The sequence below is a fragment of the Phacochoerus africanus genome, chromosome 8 (assembly GCF_016906955.1).
Source record: "Phacochoerus africanus isolate WHEZ1 chromosome 8, ROS_Pafr_v1, whole genome shotgun sequence".
Taxonomy (NCBI): domain Eukaryota; kingdom Metazoa; phylum Chordata; class Mammalia; order Artiodactyla; family Suidae; genus Phacochoerus; species Phacochoerus africanus.
Genome location: NC_062551.1, coordinates 79475911 through 79493918, shown reverse-complemented (window position 1 = coordinate 79493918; position 18008 = coordinate 79475911). Strand labels below are relative to the sequence as shown.

At 58.0% G+C, this 18008-nt stretch overlaps 1 protein-coding gene across 12 annotated transcripts in view; it reads left to right on the top strand.

The window, feature by feature from the left end:
• Nucleotides 1-18008, top strand: part of HSPG2 (heparan sulfate proteoglycan 2) — a 107718-nt gene that overhangs the window by 44145 nt on the left and 45565 nt on the right. For 7 of the 12 annotated variants that reach the window (XM_047792338.1, XM_047792346.1, XM_047792347.1 and 4 more), the window contains exons 6-34: nt 231-391; nt 1507-1557; nt 1977-2105; nt 2349-2612; nt 2691-2810; nt 4830-4961; nt 5102-5246; nt 5343-5494; nt 5593-5739; nt 7591-7754; nt 8271-8450; nt 8543-8739; nt 8842-8989; nt 9841-9968; nt 10261-10347; nt 10436-10494; nt 10659-10726; nt 11725-11886; nt 12004-12180; nt 12316-12495; nt 12602-12720; nt 13355-13466; nt 13641-13754; nt 13837-13964; nt 14306-14392; nt 15102-15151; nt 15453-15550; nt 15865-16005; nt 16366-16557. In XM_047792338.1, the coding sequence (XP_047648294.1) occupies nt 231-391; nt 1507-1557; nt 1977-2105; nt 2349-2612; nt 2691-2810; nt 4830-4961; nt 5102-5246; nt 5343-5494; nt 5593-5739; nt 7591-7754; nt 8271-8450; nt 8543-8739; nt 8842-8989; nt 9841-9968; nt 10261-10347; nt 10436-10494; nt 10659-10726; nt 11725-11886; nt 12004-12180; nt 12316-12495; nt 12602-12720; nt 13355-13466; nt 13641-13754; nt 13837-13964; nt 14306-14392; nt 15102-15151; nt 15453-15550; nt 15865-16005; nt 16366-16557 (3892 nt within the window). The remainder of the gene's footprint in view (nt 1-230; nt 392-1506; nt 1558-1976; nt 2106-2348; nt 2613-2690; nt 2811-4829; nt 4962-5101; nt 5247-5342; nt 5495-5592; nt 5740-7590; nt 7755-8270; nt 8451-8542; nt 8740-8841; nt 8990-9840; nt 9969-10260; nt 10348-10435; nt 10495-10658; nt 10727-11724; nt 11887-12003; nt 12181-12315; nt 12496-12601; nt 12721-13354; nt 13467-13640; nt 13755-13836; nt 13965-14305; nt 14393-15101; nt 15152-15452; nt 15551-15864; nt 16006-16365; nt 16558-18008) is intronic. The other 5 variants (XM_047792349.1, XM_047792348.1, XM_047792344.1 and 2 more) reach the window with 3 other exon arrangements.

Genomic DNA, 18008 nt, shown 5'->3' with positions numbered 1-18008 from the left:
GGGAGGCAGGAGAGGCCTGACAGGCTGAACCTCTGTTGATGGAAATTCTTGGTAGGGGGACTCTTTGGACCTTAACTTGCCGTGCGTGGGGTACAGACTTGTCCAGGAGTCGGGGAGATGGGGAGAGTCAAGAGATCCAGCCTGAGCATCAGGCAGGCAGGGGCCCCAGGGAGGAGATGAGACCACTGGTATTGTCCTTACCCTGCTGCCCGGCCCACGCCCATCCCTAGGGAGCTAGACAGCTGGGTCTTCGTGGAGCTGGACGTGGGCTCCGAAGGGAACGCCGATGGGGCTCAGATTCAGGAGGTGCTGCACGCTGTCATCTCCAGCGGCTCCATTGCCTCCTACGTCACCTCTCCCCAGGGGTTCCAGTTCCGACGCCTGGGCACAGGTGAGCCCATCCTGGAACTGGGGGTCACCTCCTCTAGTTTCTCAGACTCGTGTGGAGCCCCTTTCGGTGTCCCCATCATGGGCTCTTCCAGCTTGGCCTTGCACACCACTAGGGACAGGGAGCTCTCTACCCTACAAGTCTGCCCCATCAGTCTTTATGCGACTTGCTCGGGTGGAGTATAATCTGTTTCCTCTCACATGTACCCATCAGACCCCATTTCTGCTCCTCTCTGTTGACCTCTCTCCATCACAGTAGGTGATCATTCCTCTCTTCACATGATGCTTTCAGGTCCCAAACACTTGTGTTAAGTAATAACCAGCCATTGTTTACTGATGCAAGGCTCCAGTCTCCCATTCAGTCTTCACAATAATTCCGAGGAAGTGGATATTATTTCTCCCTTTTTAGAGGTGAGGAGCCTAAGGCCCAGCGAGGCAAAATGACTTGTCCAAATCCACACACAGAGATAGCGGAAGAGCCAGAATGTAAACCAAACCCGGCATCTGTGCTGGTCTTGCCAGAACCTGTGACGGGATGAGGTGAGAAACACACCTCAGAGAGAATGTGAAACTGGCCCCAAGTCACACCCCGGTTGGATGCACAACCTTGGCCTTCATACTCTCAGTCAACCCAGCTTTCTTTTCACTGCACCCTCTGTCTCCTATTTCAACTCCCTGAGTGTTTTCTTCTCCAGACCAAACAGTCCCAGTTCATTCCTCCCAGGCTAGGTCCAGTTCCCAGCCTACCTCAGTCTCGTCTCAGTCCTCTCTCTCTAGGAAGGCTCCAGCATGTCACCATCCCTGACTCAGTGGAACCCAGAACTGAACAAACTGCATCCCTACCATGATGCAACCCTATCAAAAATAATAATGACGATGATGAAACTGTCACCTCCCTTGTTTTGCACATAATGCCCTAATTAATGTGTCTAAAGATCAAATTTGTTCTTTGGCATCCCCAGGCCCAGATCTAAAGATTGTTGAGTGTCCAGTCCTCTTTTCTCCACTTTCCAATGAGTCCTCCTGGCTAGGGATGGTGGGATGGGCCTGACTCAGCCCTGCAGCCCACAGCTCCCAGGTCCCAGGTGGGCCGGCTGCTGATCACACCTTCCTTTCCAGCACAGACACCCCCGCCCCCACTGGCCGCTGTGGCGGCTGCAGTGACACCAGGTGAGAGTGGAAGCCAGACCCAGGCTGAGCCTGATAACTTGAGAAGTTAATGGATGAAAGAGAAGGAAGGATGAGGGCAAGATGGCTGGGCCCAGCCCCAAGCCACCCCTCCTCCCCTTCCTCTTCATCCTTGCTCGGCCTGGTTGTGGCCTGCATGTGTGTATTGCAGTGGTTGTGTAGTGTGTGGCATGTCAACTGTGTACGGAGTCTAATAAGGGCTGGGGAAGATCACTGCCACATGTCCCACGTGTGCTGTGGATGTGTCCTCCATTGCTCTCTGCCTTTGCTGAGTCTGCTAGAAACCACGCGGCCTGACACGGGGCACCAAGGCCCCCTCCCAGCCCTGCCGTGCCTGTGCCACCTGTGACATCTTCCAGCAACCTCCCGCCAGCCTCTCTGACTCCCTCCCACCCCCACAGTGCCCCAGTTCTCAAGAGTCTGCACCGAGGCCGAGTTCGCCTGCCACCGGTACAATGAGTGTGTGGCCCTGGAGTATCGATGTGACCGGAGGCCTGACTGCAGGGACATGTCTGATGAACTTGATTGTGGTGAGGGGCTGTGTGGGGACACGGCGGCCTCCAGAGGCCAGGGGAGGGCCAGGGTATGCCTGGACCTCCAAGTCAGCCTGGGCCTGGGAGGGTTTACTGCAGGCAAAGGAGTCTGAAGGAGGTAGGCAGGGATACAGGAGGGGTGATAACAGGTCAGGCCCTGGGGAATGGGGGAAGGGGGGAAGAGGGGAAGGGGTGAGGAGCCACCCCTTCCTGCCAACACCAAGCGGGCTCTGTCCACAGAGGAGCCGGTCCCAGTGCTCAGCTCCCTGCCACCCACACTGGCAGAGACACCGCCGTTACCGCCATCACCACCTGAGCCGGAGGCAGCCACTGCTCGGCAGCTACCAGCCACCCCTGCTCCCCAGGCTCTGTTCCCCAGTCCAGACAAGGCTGCGCCCTGTGGGCCTCACGAGGCCACATGCCGCAGTGGGCACTGCATCCCCAAGGACTACGTCTGTGACGGGCAGGAGGACTGCAGGGACGGCAGTGATGAACTGGACTGCGGTGAGGGCTGGGCAGGACCACAGGGGTGGGGGAGTGGCCACCGAGGGCCACTGGCTGAACCCTGCCCTGTCCCCCCAGGCCCCGCCCCGCCCTGTGAGCCCAATGAGTTCCCCTGTGGAAATGGACACTGTGCCCTCAAGCTGTGGCGCTGTGATGGCGACTTTGACTGTGAGGACCGCACCGATGAGGCTGACTGCCGTGAGTGTCCCCAGGTCCACCCAGGGCCCCGGCCTCACGCAGGCCTAGCTCTCCTCGCCCCCACCCTACTCAGGCAGGTTTGTTTGCTGTCCCTGGCTGAGTGGGAGGACCCTGGGGACAAACTTTAAGTGTCTCTTTGACTTAGAGCTAGCCTTTGCAGCAAGCAGTATAGCCAGACTCCTCATGGTTAATGACTCCTTATTTCTTCATTTTGTTACCATTGATCTTCTATTTGTTATTTATGCTTGTGTGGGTGTCATACAAGTGGGCTTGATACACCAGGGTCCCTTGATGACGGGGTCTTTGATGTATGCCTGACTCAAAGCTTTCCCCTTATGGGCCTAGAAGTTTTTCATCTAGAGCTGGTTCTGAGTTATTTGTTCCTCCCTCTGCCCAGCTTTTATCCATATAACCATTCAACCATCCATGTAACCATTCAACCATCCATTGCCCATCTCTCCATCCATCCACCTGTCAAACATCCTTCCTCCCTTCCATCCATCTATCCACCCACCCATTCATCCAACTAGCCATCCATCCGTTGTTTATTTGCAAAGTTCTTCATTGGTCTATCTACCTGTCTATCCAGCATCCTTCCTCCAGTTCATCTCACCATCCATTCTATCATAAATCCCATCTGTTGTCCATCAATCCATTTGTCCACCATTCTTCCTCCCATCCATCTCTTCATCTACCCACTCATCATCCATCCATGCATTGTCCATCTTTCCAGCTCTCCAGCCAGCCGGCCATTCCTATAGCCAATATCTTTCTCACCTTCTATTCATCTGTCCAGCCATCCATCTACCCATTGCACATCCATCCATCTGACCTCCATCCACCTAATTGCCATTACAGACAATGTGACAGTTAAGTGGGTGAGACTGGAGAGTCAGAGCCCACATCAGGTAGCATCTTGTGTGTCCTGTCCTATGCGACAAAGCCTGAGCCTTGTTAGTCCAAGACTGAGGATGATCCTTTAACCATTTCTCTGTGATCCTGGGTCACATGTCTGAGTGCAAGCTGACATTCCTGGTGTTTGCTAGTCCAGCTTCTCCTCCTTGCCTTCCCTCACCTTCCCTGCTCTGCGGCAAACCCTGGAGAGAGGAGCATTGTGCTGCAGACAGGCAGAGTTTGACGATGCCCTTCTGTGGCCCTAAGCTTGCCTGACAACACGGCCCCTTCGGCGGGAGAAGTAATTGATGGGTTTAGTTGAAAAGCCCTTCTCGGAGGCCTCTGTGGGGAATAGTCTAAGGAAGGCCAAGTGCTTGTGGACAGAGCACAGAATGGAGAACGTGAAAGCTGAATGGCTTTGGAGGCTGGGAGGTGTTGGCACAGAAGCCCCTGGCGGGGGGTCAGTAGGTGGCTGCCTCCTGCCTGCCCTTGTCCCTTCTTGGTGGACGGGTGGCCTCTGCTCCTGCACCACTGTGCCCTTTCTTTCCCGCCTGTGTGTCTGTCTCAAGCTCAGTCTCCCTGAAGAATGTCAGTTACCATCCACTAGAGATGCCTGGCTGGGGCCCAGCCCTGGGGCCCGGCCAACTCCAGGCCTCTGGTCAGGTGCTACTCCTGGACCGTTTAGAAGGTACGGAGCAGCGAGGCTGGGCCAGCAGGCCCTTGCAAGCCCTCTCCAGCAGAGAGAACTGCCTAGGTATTACTTGGTGTCCAGAGATGCTGGCCACTCAGGCCGTGCCTTTGACCAGGGGTCTTGTGCTTCTCTCATGGCTGAATGTGTGGGGAGCCGAGTGACCGACATGCCAGGTATAACTCTGTTTTGGGAAACAGAGTGAGTGATGGCTTTTTGATGGCCGACTGGTGACCATGACATTGTGGGCAGTGTTACGGCAGCATTGTCTGGGCCTGATCTAGGCAGCTGTGTTGTCATGGGGATAAGATGAGAGAGTGATGCTGGGGACACCTGGCGAAGATGGCCAGGGCAGGCTGTTGGGCATAGGTAGGCAATGGGGGCGGTCCTCCCTGAAGGCAGTGTCTGCTGCCCACACCACCTGGCTCTGTCCCCAGCCGTCAAGCGCCCCGAGGACGTATGCGGGCCCACGCAGTTCCGCTGTGTGTCCACAAACACATGCATCCCGGCCAGCTTCCACTGTGATGAGGAGAGTGACTGCCCGGACCGCAGTGACGAGTTTGGCTGCAGTGAGCGGGGAGCTGGGGGGCGAGCTCTGGGCCCGGGCCCCTCCCCACAGTCTCTCCTCCCGCCTGGCTCCTCGGAGCTGCTCCCCTCCTCCCTCCCTTTGTCCCTCACGCCGCCCCTCACTCCTGCTCCCGTCTCCCAGTGCCTCCCCAGGTGGTGACCCCTCCCCAGGAGTCAATCCAGGCTTCCCGGGGCCAAACGGTGACCTTCACCTGTGTGGCCATCGGCGTCCCCACCCCGATCATCAACTGGAGACTCAACTGGGGCCACATCCCCTCTCATCCCAGGTGCAGCTCTGGCCCGGGGTGGGGGCGAGGGATGTGGGGGAGGCGGTGGGGCCCGTGGCCCAGGCCTGACCTCACCTGTGTCTTGGGGCCCACCAGGGTGACAGTGACCAGTGAGGGAGGCCGTGGCACACTGATCATTCGTGACGTGAAGGAGGCAGACCAAGGGGCCTACACCTGTGAGGCCATGAATGCCCGCGGCATGGTGTTCGGCATCCCCGACGGGGTCCTGGAGCTCATCCCGCAGCGAGGTACGGCCGACGGGCAAGTGGGCCCCAGGGGTGGCGTTGAAGCCAAGGCTACCTGGCTGGGACCCGCTGCTGCAGCCCACTCCCATGCCATCCAGCAGGACCCTGCCCCGATGGGCACTTCTACCTGGAGCACAGTGCCTCCTGCCTGCCCTGCTTCTGCTTTGGTGTCACCAACGTGTGCCAGAGCAGCCGCCGCTTCCGAGACCAGATCCTGCTGCGCTTTGACCGGCCCAATGACTTCAAGGGTGAGTCGGTGGATGGGAGGCAGGCTCCAGGCTCCAGTGGGCTTAGAGGGCAGATACAGGAGAGCAGCACGCCCTGGACAGGCAGGGCCAGGTTCAGGGAGGGACGTAGGGCAGCTAAAGAAAGGCTGAGCTCTGTAAGAAGAGCATTTCGGGGGAAAATAAACTTTTTAAGGAAAAGCCACCGTCTCTATTTGCCCAAATTAGGTGATGATGAGAATGGGCTCTGGAGCCAGTTTCTGGGTTCAAATCCTGATTCAGACCCTTACTGCTTGTGTGCTCTTGGTCAAGTTACTGTCTTGTGTCTCATTTTTCTCATCTACAAAATGGGGATGCAATAATAACTACCTGGGTTGTGATAAGGACTTAATGGATTAGTACGCATAAGCCACTCAGAATAGTCCTTGGGGAGTTCCCGTTGTGGCTCAACGGGATCGGCGGCTTCTTGGGTGCACTGGGATGCAGGTTTGATCCCTGGCCCAGCGTGGTGGGTTACAGATCCGGCATCATCACAGCTGTGGCTTCAGTCCAAACTGTGGCTTAGATCTGATTCCTGGCTTGGGAGCTCCATATGCCTCAGGGTGGCCAAAAAGAACAATATATAAATAAATAAAAGAATAATGCTTGGTCTGTTGTAAGTGCCCAGTAAATACTCCGTAACATCATCCTCCCCCTCCTCACCTGTCCTCGTCATCCTCATCCTTAGAGACAGAAAGGTACCAGGGACCCCAGATCGTAAGAACCCAGGCTTTGGCATCTTCTTAGCATGAAGCTGACCATTGCACCAATTACTGCCTGTGTGGCTTCAAGACTCTTGGCTTCTCTGGGCCTTTTTTCCTAAATGCAGAGGCAGACAGTTGGGCTCGGTTCTCCCCTCTGAGAGGCAGAACCTCATGAGCCCAGACGTCAGGTGGACCTGACTTCAAGAACCTTTCCATCATCACAGAAAGTTCTCTTGGATGGTTGGTGCTGCCCTTGAGATTTGGGAGGAGGCCGTAGAGAGAATTCCCATATGCGTGAACAGCTAACCAATTTCCGAGCACTTCCTTTGCGCCACACTCTGGTTGGTTTTTATTGTCATTGTTGTTCTTAGGGCCACCCTTGGGCATGTGAAAGTTCCCAGGCTAGCGGTCGAATCAGAGCTACAGCTGCCGGCCTACGCCCCAGCCACAGCAATGCCACGCTCTGTTTTAAGCATTTGATATCAGTTTGCTAATTTTAGCTTCCTAATAGCCCTGTGAGGCAAGCCACTATTAGCTCCATTTTACAGATAAAGAGTTCTCGTGTGGCACAGTGGCTTAAGAATCAGGCATTGTCACTGCAGCAGCTTGGGTCACTGCTCTGGCGTGGGTTTGATCCCTGGCCAAGACAATTCTGTATGCCACAGGCACAGCCAAAAAAAGAGAGAGAGGGTGTACAGAGGCTTTGTCCAGACTCACACATCTGGAGGGTGGTGGAACCAGAATTTGGGCACCCATTCTTCAGCCCTGTGTAGCTCTCTGCTGCCCCCTGAGGGCTGTTCCAACCCTGACAATCCATGGATCTATTGGCAAAGCAAAGGCTCTGAGAAGTCCTGCTGCATAGAATCCCCTTGACCTTTCTTTGACCTTGGGGATTCCAAATGGTTCCCAACCAGTCATTCTGCAGCATTGCCTTTTCCCAGAGCATGCTTTGGGAACTGCTGCTGCAGAACTTCAGGAGGAAAGACTTTTGCTTGACTTTGGGAGAGAGACTGACAATCTCTCTAAATCACATTTCTCCCAGAACTTTCCCATGTCTCTGGCTTACTTCCCCTCAAGGTGGCTGCCTCGGGTAACCATGCGCATGCCCTCACCCTTCCCCCTTGCCACCCAGGCGTGAACGTGACGATGCCCTCGCAGCCCGGCATGCCGCCGCTCTCCTCCACCCAGCTGCAGATCGACGCTGCCCTGCAGGAGTTCCAACTGGTCGACCTGTCCCGACGCTTCCTGGTCCACGACTCCTTCTGGGCTTTGCCTGAGCAGTTCCTGGGCAACAAGGTGAGGGGCTGGGCTGCCACCCTGGATGGGGAGGGGGCAAGCTCCTCCGCACATGCCCAGAACCTCCCTCTAATGCTGGAGGGCAACAGGGCCGTCTCTGCTCTGGGAGAGGGGTTATCACACCCCAGGGCAGCCCCCGTGGCAGCGCCTCATTCATTCAGGGCAGGGGCTCTGCCCACCAGGGTCAAGGCGGGAGGAATGCCAACTCAGCCTTTGAGAAGCCCTCCCTGGAAACTCCCCCCTCCCAACCCCACGCCTGAGTGGAGTCAGTGTCCCTCCTCTGGCTGCCCTGGGCACCTTTGAACAGCATTATCAGACTCCTCCCCCGCATCAGACTGAGCACCCCCAAGCAGAGCCCAAGTCCCACCCATTTCTACTTCCCTGTGCTCAGTTCTGTGCCAGGCACACAGTGAACACCAGCTGCACAGAGTGACAGAGAAGAGGGACGGCTGGTCACACGGTGGGTGACAAACGTGCCCATGGCTGCCCAGCCCTAATCTGCCCTGTCTCGGCCAGGTGGACTCCTATGGTGGCTTCCTGCGCTACAAGGTGCGCTATGAGCTGGCGCGTGGCACGCTGGAGCCGGTGCAGCGGCCAGATGTGGTCCTTGTGGGCGCCGGGCATCGCCTGCACTCCCGAGGCCACACACCCACACAGCCCGGTACTCTGAACCAGCGCCAGGTCCAGTTCTCTGAGGTGTGTGGGGCCTGAGTCCTTGGGGCTGGGGGTGCAGGGGGTACAGGCTGGGCAAGCGCTGACACATGACCCCTGCCTTTGCCCACACCCAGGAGCACTGGGTCCATGAGTCTGGCCGACCCGTACAGCGGGCAGAGATGCTGCAGGTACTTCAGAGCCTGGAAGCTGTGTTCATCCAGACAGTGTACAATGCCAAGATGGCCAGTGTGGGGCTGAGTGACATCTCCATGGATACCACTGTCACCTACGCCACCAGCCACGGCCGTGCCCACAGCGTAGAGGAGTGCAGGTGCCTGACCCGGCAGGGCTACGTACCACAGAGACCCTGGCAAAGATAGGGGAGAGACAGCAAGGCCTCGTGGTTCCTGCAGCCACTGTCCTGTCCCCACAGATGCCCCATTGGCTATTCCGGCTTATCCTGTGAGAGCTGTGATGCCCACTTCACCCGGGTGCCTGGTGGGCCCTACCTGGGTACCTGCTCTGGCTGCAGCTGTAATGGCCACGCCAGTTCTTGTGACCCTGTGTATGGCCACTGCTTGGTGAGTCATGCCAACTGACACTTGGACACTGGCTAAGGGCCAGGGGCAGGGTGGGAGGTCCAGGCTGAGGCTTCCTTGTACCCACAAATTTAACATAAGCCTTCAGAATGACCGCCATGGCTGCCACACAAACGATCATGACCTCTGGATGCATTAATAGAGACATTATGTCTAGATGAGGGAGGTGAAGCTCTTACTTTCTTCCACCCTGTTCAGACCATTCCTGGAGAGTATTGTATAAAGCATAGCTGCCATAAGGGGAAGGATCCTATAAATCATACACTGCTTTTTAGGAATGGTGAAGGGGGCTGAGATTGTGGAGCTGACAGGAGAGAAGGATCAAGCAGGGAGAACTGTTACCTCCAGATTCCTGAAGTGCTGTCAGGGGGTAGAAGGAATGGCCTGCAGAGGGCAGAACTGGCCAATGGGTGCAGACTGGAAAGGAATATGGGTTTAGGTCAATACAAAGCAGGCCTTTGGAACCTTCTATGGGAGGGGCTACCATATAAGATGATGAATTCCCCATCAGGATGGAGCTGGATGTTCCCTTCTCTGCCGAGCAGTGGGCTGAGCATTCCCTGGTGGTCTAAGGGTTAGGATTTGGCACTGTCACCACTGTGGCCCGAGTTCAGTCCCTGGTGTGGGAACTATGGGCCCACATCGAGCCACTGCATGCCATGGCCAAAAAAATAAAACAAAACAACTGTGAGGTAATTCCAGCACGATAGGGAGGCTGGTCTAGATAGCCTCAAAGGCCCACCCTCAAGGAATCCATCTGGTCCGGTGTGCCCTATGCTGGGGGCAGAGGGCTGCTCCTTAGAACCTGAACCACTCCCTTCCCTTCCTCCCAGAATTGCCAGCACAACACAGAGGGGCCACAGTGCAACAAATGCAAGGCCGGCTTCTTTGGTGATGCCACCAAGGGCACGGCCACGGCCTGCCGGCCCTGCCCTTGCCCATACATCGACGCCTCCCGCAGGTCAGACCCAGCTCAGGATGGAGCAGACAGGGCTGGGGAGGAGGCGGTGCAGCGGGCCCAGGGCACGCTCTGGAGGGGGGAGGGGGGAGAGCTGGGTTCACATCTTCTCCTGGTCATGAAATCATTCCAGGCCCCTTGACCTCCAGGGCCTGTTTCCTTTTCCATACAATGGGCCCATCTGCCTTCCTAGTGTTGCTGTGGGGCAGCAGGTCATGAGCAGGTGGAACTGTAAGTCCTGGCCTGGCCCGTCTTTGCAGCCCTGCCCCATGTCCTGTCCACTTGATACCCCCAGATTCTCAGACACCTGCTTCCTGGACACGGATGGCCAAGCCACGTGTGATGCATGTGCCCCAGGCTACACGGGCCGCCGCTGTGAGAGGTGAGGGCGAGCGGGCGGGAGCCAGGAAAAAGGGGCCCTCATGGGTAGGGGCACTGGAGCATGGCTGACAACCTTCTCCCTCCCCCAGCTGTGCCCCCGGATACGAGGGCAACCCCATCCAGCCAGGCGGGAAGTGCAGGCCCACCAGTGAGTATTGCAGCTACCATCCCCTGGCACGTCCCCAGGCTGCCCGCGGGGCGCCAATCCCCAAGCCCAGCACAAACCGCATGACCCCTGGGGAGCCGCCTTCTCGGTCCTGATCATGTCCACCATTCCCACCTTCCCAGCCAACACCCTCTTTGTGTCTCCAGACCAGCAGATTGTGCGCTGTGATGAGCGAGGCAGCACGGGGACCTCTGGGGAGGCCTGCCGCTGTAAGGTTCGTGCCCTCCCCTCCCCGACCCCGGGGGCCTTGGGTCCCAGAACACAGCCCCGAGAGGAAGGAAGAAGGCTTCATCTCCATCCTCTCCATAGCTCTTTGGCCAGTGACTGGTGGCCTGGCTGCAGGTTGATGGGCCTGGCCGACTAGTCTTCCCCCTCATGAGAGGCAGCCTGGCAGCAGAGAGCTTGGGGAGGCAGGTGACCTTACACTAGTCATTCTTTGTGTAACCGTTGTATCTGTTCTGTACCTTCGCTTCAACCGTGCTTTCATTCTCGCGTTGACACAATGCTGTAGCTGTTAGCAGCTCCAGCCAAGAGGTGAGGAGATGGGGCTCAGAGGAGGGAAATCATTTGCATTGAGGATGGGACCAGCAGGTATCTGCAGAAGAAAGAGCTGATGAGCCGAGTAACCTGGTGTAAATCATTTTCCATCCCGAGCTTCAGTTTCCTCGAGTGAAGCGTGGAACCATCATAGACCTCTCAAGGGACTCAGAGGAGTTACTAGTTTGGAGTAGAGTGGTTGAATAGAAAGCAAGACAGTGCATGAAACACTCCATAAATAGTACCAGTAATTATTTTAACCAAGTAATAGCTTTCAAATCTAAATTTATTTGTGAGCCCCCAGCAGCCAAAGAGAAAAGAGCAAAAGGTTTGGTTGTATAAAATCCCATTAATCTGGGAGTTCCTGCTGTGGTGCAATGGGATCAGCAACATCTCTGCAGCGCCAGGGCACAGGTTCGATCCCTGGCCCTGCACAGTGGGTTAAGAATCCTGCGTTGCTGCAACTGTGGCTCAGAATGATCTCTGGCTCGGGAACTCCATATGCCACAGAGCAGCCAAAAAACCCTCCCATTAATTGGGAATTCTGTTCACACAGTGGCCATCCCTCCTACCTGCGCCCTTTCCCCGGCTCCCTCTGACCTTGGGTTCCCATCTAGAATATGGGTGGATTAGACCGGAAGCTCCAGGCAGCCCCTCCCATGGGCCACCCTGCAGCTCCCAGCTCTGTGCCTGCAGAACAACGTGGTGGGGCGCCTGTGCAACGAGTGTGTCGCCGGCTCTTTCCACCTGAGCGCCCGCAACCCCGATGGCTGCCTCAAGTGCTTCTGCATGGGCGTCAGTCGCCAGTGCACCAGCTCCTCCTGGAGCCGCGCTCAGGTACCCATGTGAGGCGGGGTCGGGGCAGACTGGCAGGACCACCAAGCCCAGGGCTGAGTGGACCACGGGCCAGTCTCAGGCCATGGCCCACATCCTGGCTTCTTCTCCCCATCCCAGGTGCTTGGGGCCTCTGAAGAGCCCGCTCAGTTCAGCCTGACCAACGCCGCGGGCACCCACACCACCAGCGAGGGCATCTCATCACCCACGCCCGGGGAGCTGGCCTTCTCCTCCTTTCACAGCCTCCTATCGGGACCCTACTTTTGGAGCCTCCCTTCACGCTTCCTGGGGGACAAGGTGGGCAGGGGGTGGGAAGAGAAGGAGGTCCAGGCAGCCTGATCCCTTTGGAGAAGAGGCAGAGGAGACGGCCAGAGCGGTGGCAGGGCCCGTCCATGGGGGCCCCAGCTGAGCGCCTGTCCACCTGTGTCCCAGGTGACCTCCTATGGCGGAGAGCTGCGCTTCACGGTGACCCAGCGGCCCCAGCCTGGCTCTGTGCCCCTGCACGGGCAGCCGTTGGTGGTCCTGCAGGGCAATAACATCATCTTAGAGCATCACACCTCTCAGGAGCCGAGCCCCGGCCAGCCCAGCACCTTCACCGTGCCCTTCCGGGAGGTGAGCAGCACTGTCCCGGGAGACCTCTGGGGGAAGGCAGGCAGGCCCCCTGCTCCAGAGTGTCAGGATGACAGGGGTGGCAGCCCACATGTCCTCTCCTTGGCAGCAAGCTTGGCAACGGCCTGATGGGCAGCCGGCCACGCGGGAGCACCTGCTGATGGCACTGGCGGGCATCGACACGCTCCTGATCCAGGCATCCTACACCCAGCGGCCAGCTGAGAGCAGGTGTCTGGGGCTGGGGCAGGACTGGAGGGGGCTTGGGGGCAGCTCCAGGCTAAGCCATGTGATGTAGTGCGGCCAGACCGCCAGCTCTGCCACCTACCTACCGGCTCTGCAGCTTTTGGGGGCCTCCTTTTCCGCATCTGTAAGGTGGAGATTATGACAGTTGGTCCCTCACAGCGCTTGTCTCAGGTTGGGTTCCCTAGAAGCAAAGCCTAAGACGGGGTTTGGGTGCGCAGGGCTCACAAGGAGAACCTGAGAGAGAGGGAGGGTCACAGGAGGGGGAGGGCCAGGCAAGGAAGTGTAAGTTTCCAGGTAAAGACCAGCCTCGGTATCATCCCCACGGAGCCCCACAGAGTCATCCGACTTGAGGCAGAGGGGCCTTTGTACCCTGGGTGAGCCTGTCATTGGTCACCCCAAGGGAGTGGGGTGATGTGACATCTCCCGGCCAGGAAGGCTGGTTCTCTGGAAAAAGGTGCAGGATAAGCCACTCGCTACAGTCCTGGTAGCAGCTGGAGGGTGGACACCCGAACAGGGGGCTGGATGGGGCCCCAGTAGCATCGCAGCAAGACAGTGTGGGTCTCCGGAATGCCTGGCATGGTGCAAATACCCTTTCGTAATGGGGTCTTGCCACACCCAGGGTCTCTGGCATCAGCATGGACGTGGCTGTGCCCGAGGACACTGGCCAGGACCCTGCACTGGAAGTGGAGCAGTGTACCTGCCCACCTGGGTACCGTGGCCCATCCTGCCAGGTGAGCCCTGGGCTCCACCCACCTGTCCTGCCAGCTCCCTCCATGGAGCTTCTGGCTCCTCCTCGTTTAGGTGTCCCGGCTCCCCAGACCCACCCCCGCCCCACCATCCAGTGGTCCCTGCCCAGAAGGGGCCCTGCTGAGGAAGCCCCTCCCACCGCGTCTTCCTGCCCCCAGGACTGTGACACCGGCTACACACGCATGCCCAGTGGCCTCTACCTGGGCACCTGCGAACGCTGCAGCTGCCATGGCCACACAGAGGTCTGTGAGCCCGAAACAGGTGCCTGCCAGGTGAGTCCCACCCTCCTTCCTTCCTACTCCCAGGATCTGTGGTCTCCAGAGGCCCAGCCTCAACCCATGATCTCCCCTCCAGGGCTGCCAGCACCACACGGAGGGCCCCCGGTGTGAGCAGTGCCAGCCAGGATATTACGGGGACGCTCAGCGTGGGACGCCACAGGACTGCCAGCCATGCCCATGCCATGGAGCCCCTGCTGCTGGCCAGTGCGTCCAGTCCCTGCCTAAACCTGCCCTTTCCTGAAACATCCACTCTCCTGTCTGAGGTTCCCTTCCTCCCAGGCCCTTCGGAGAGGCAGTGGTTAAATCCCTGCCTCACCCCTTCCCCGGTGTGTCACCCTGAATAAGAAACAGTTCCCTCTCTGGGCCTCTACTTTCTCATCTGTGAAATGGGGTTGATGTTATTCCCCACCTTGGCCCTTGTGTGAGAATGAGTCGATGCCGTGGAGCTCTCAGTTCATCACGTTCAATCCCATGATGCCCCTCTTCTCCCTCTTCCCCAGTCCTGAAGGGCTGCTGACCCTCCAATTTGCTCCTCCCACCCACAGAGCCACCCACACTTGCTTTCTGGACACGGACGGCCACCCCACCTGCGATGCGTGTTCCCCAGGCCACAGCGGGCGTCACTGTGAGAGGTGAGGCGGGGGCGGGCCAGGTGGGGAGCGTGCAGGAGGGGCCCAGCCCTCCCGACCAAGTGAGACCAGAGGCCTCCCCCTCTCCCTTATACAGCATCCCAGAAACAATCAGCTCCCCTCCCTGAGAGCCTTAATCTTTAGCCTGGAGTCAGGAATCTAGCCCTGGAGTTCCCTTCGTGACTCAGTGGTTAACGAACCTGACAAGATCCATGAGGATGCAGGTTCGATCCCTGGCCTCGTTCGGTGTGTTGGGGATTCGGCGTTGCCGTGAGCTGTGATGTAGGTCACAGACTCAGCTTGGATCCTGCGTTGCTCTGGCTGTGGTGTAGGCCAATTCGACCCCTAGCCTGGGAACTTTCATAGGCCATGGGTGCAGCCCTAAAAAAGCACAAAGAAAAAGTCTAGGCCTGTAGTTCACTTCCAGCCCCCAACACCCCCTGCCCTGGCCAGGCCAGTCTTGCCAGAAAACCCCACATCCTTGCTGAAAGTCCTAGGTTCGAGGCCTGACTGGCCTGACTCACTGACTTTCTGGCCTAGGGCATGTGCCTGCCCTTCTTCTCCCACCTGTTTCCCCATCTGTGAAATGGGTGAGTGAGGCTGATTGGTTCCTTCCAACACTCTGAGGTCATCGAGTCCACTATGGGGCCCCCAGCACAATCCAGGATTCTGCGGTTCTGGCCCCATCATCCAGTGCTTTCTCTCGCCCCAGGTGTGCACCAGGTTACCATGGCAACCCCAGCCAGGGCCAGCCCTGCCACAGTGAGTAGGCTTTTGGGATCTGGCTACCCCAGGGGTGAAGCTAGGACAGAGCCTTTGTTCTCCTTCAGCCTGGGGCAAGTGACTTTACCTTTCTGAGCCTCAGCTTCTTTATTTGTAAAATGGGGCGAGTAAAAGGCCCACCCAAGGGCTGCTATGAGTGTGTATCATGCCCACACCTGGTAGGGGTTCGGGAACAAGCACTTCCTCTCTCAGGGGGCCAGTTAGATGCCCAGAGGGTGGTGGAAATGGGGATGCTGGGTGGAAGGTTTGGGGTTCCATCTGTGGTGTTCCTCTACCTCAGGAGACGACGGCCAAGTGCCAGAGCCGATTGGCTGTAGCTGTCACCCCCAGGGCAGCATTAGCAACCAGTGCGACGCTGCTGGACAATGTCAGTGCAAGGTCAGTCCAAACCCCTGCCCTCCACACCACCCTGAACTGCGGCCCCAGTGGTTGCCTGGCCTTGCCTCTCACCACACCCTCAGAGCTGCCCCTGTGCCCCCGCCACCCTTCCTCTCGGGCCTCACCCCCATCTCACAGCTCGGGGGCCTTGTGGGAAGTCTGGCAGCATCTGATGGGAGCTGGGGCCTAAGCATGGGGATGGCAGGACCTCCCCAGAACTGCTGGAAGAGGCCTCAAGGCTGGCCTCAAAGGCGGCTGGAGGTGCAAGAGACCCATCCAAGCTCCCTGCACCCACCTTTCTATCCATCCTTCAGGCCCAGGTGGAGGGCCCCACCTGCAGCCATTGCCGGCCCCACCACTTCTATCTGAGTGCCAGCAACCCGGATGGCTGCCTGCCCTGCTTCTGCATGGGCGTCACCCAGCAGTGCTCCAGCTCCTCCTACATGCGCCACCTGGTAAGATCCCAGGTCCCACCCCCCCCCACCCCACCCCCGCCTCTCCTAAGTCATCACAGGGGTCATCACGGAGGCAAGTGAGAAGCCTGGCCCAGCGGCGTCCCCTTGCTTAAGGGGACACACATCCCTATGCCTCCGTTACTGCCCGTGGAAGCACAGATCCCAGCAACCCTCACCCCCCTACCCTAATGCCCTCCCGTGACCCCAGCCCCCCAATGTCCTCTCCATTCACCCATTATTTCTGTCCTAGCCCTGATCTCGCAGCCCCCTATCACCCACTCTAATGCCCTCCCGTGCCCCTCCTCCACCAAGGCGCATGCCCAGCGCCCAGACTGACCCCCCTCCTCCTTCTGCTGCCAGATCTCCACTCGCTTTGCGCCTGGGGACTTCCAAGGCTTTGCCCTGGTGAACCCACAGCGGAACAGCCGCCTGACAGGAGGCTTCACCGTGGAACCTGTGCCCGAGGGTGCCCAGCTTTCTTTTGGCAACTTCGCCAACCTTGGCCATGAGTCCTTCTACTGGCAGCTGCCGGAGACATACCAGGGAGACAAGGTGTGACATGCGGCAGGGCCTGCCAGGCCCTCCCTGAGCGCCAGCTCTGAGCCAGGCCCCTGCTGAGCCCTGGGGCCAGTGGGGACTCAAACATGAGTTGACCCGAGATCGTCAGCCGTGTCATGGTTAAGCATGCAGCCTTTGGGTCAGATGAGCCTTGATCTAAACCCAGCTGTGTCGCTTCCCAGCCGGTTTCCCTTGGATAAACCTCAGCTCCAGGGCCGCTCGGAGGATTAGAGCCCGAGCCTGGCGTCTAACAAGTGCTCACCTGTTCACATCCATGATTATTAGCTTTCATGCAGGTGGTCAGGTCCTGGCCGAGTCCTGGGAAGCACAGGACACGTGAGACAGTTTGTTGCCTTCATTTGCTCACTCAGAATTCACTCCTCTCTGCCATCCGCCCTGTGCGCGGTGTTAGGCCAATAATCATTCTGATTATAGGAGTTCCCGTGGTGGCGCAGCGGAAACGAATCCGACTAGGAACCATGAGATCGTGGGTTTGATCCCTGGCCTTGTTCAGTGGGTTGAGGATCCGGCTTTGCCATGAGCTGTGGTGTAGGTCGCAGACGTGCCTCGGATCCTGCGTTGCTGTGGCTGTGGTGTGGGCCGGCAGCTGTAGCTCCAATTAGACCCCTAGCCTGGGAACCTCCATATGCCACGTGTGCGGCCCTAAAAAGACAAAAGACCAAAAAAATATCATTCTGATTATAGATCATATTTATTGAGCTCTTAACGCTGCACTAGGCATGGTTCCAAGCGCTTTTATGTGTCATAAATCACAACCACGGCTGTATTTCTGAAGTGAGGAAACAGGTGAGAGAACTTAGGTAATTTGCCTGGGCTCCACAGCCTGAAGGTGGCAAGGCTGGGATTCAAATCCGGGTCAGAGGCTACCCTTAAATATTGTGCACTAGTCAGAGCTGGACACGTCTTTGCTCCTCCAGAGTCATGGTCTAGGGCAGAGGCGATGGAGCAATGGTGATGGTGTGTTGTGGTGGTGTCCTTGGGTGGACTCTAGGCGACCACCCACATGTGTCGCATGAGCCGTCGAGGCCCAGCTGGCAGCACCCAGGGATAGTGGGTCGTAGTCCAGCAGTCCCCTACTGGCCGAGGCCGGTGTTCAGACAGATGTGTCCCCATGCCCATGGCCCCAGGGAGGTCAGGGACACCTAGGAGGGGGATCTCCGAGGCTGCCCTGTCCCTGATCCTGGGCAGACCCAAGTATCCCAGCTTCCTCCCAGGGCAGGCTGCCTTCTGCTGCCTTCTCCCCTCTCGGGTTCCTCTTTCCCTGTTTGCTGTGTCCGCCTCCCCTCTGCCCTGCAGCTCCCAGACCGCTCTCTCTCTCTCTGCCTCCCCCCTACCCCGGCATTTCCCTGTACCCCGCAGAGGGAGGCCTATTTTACGCGGATGCGACGGGCTCACCAGGTAGGCGTGCCATCTGAGTGCTGTGA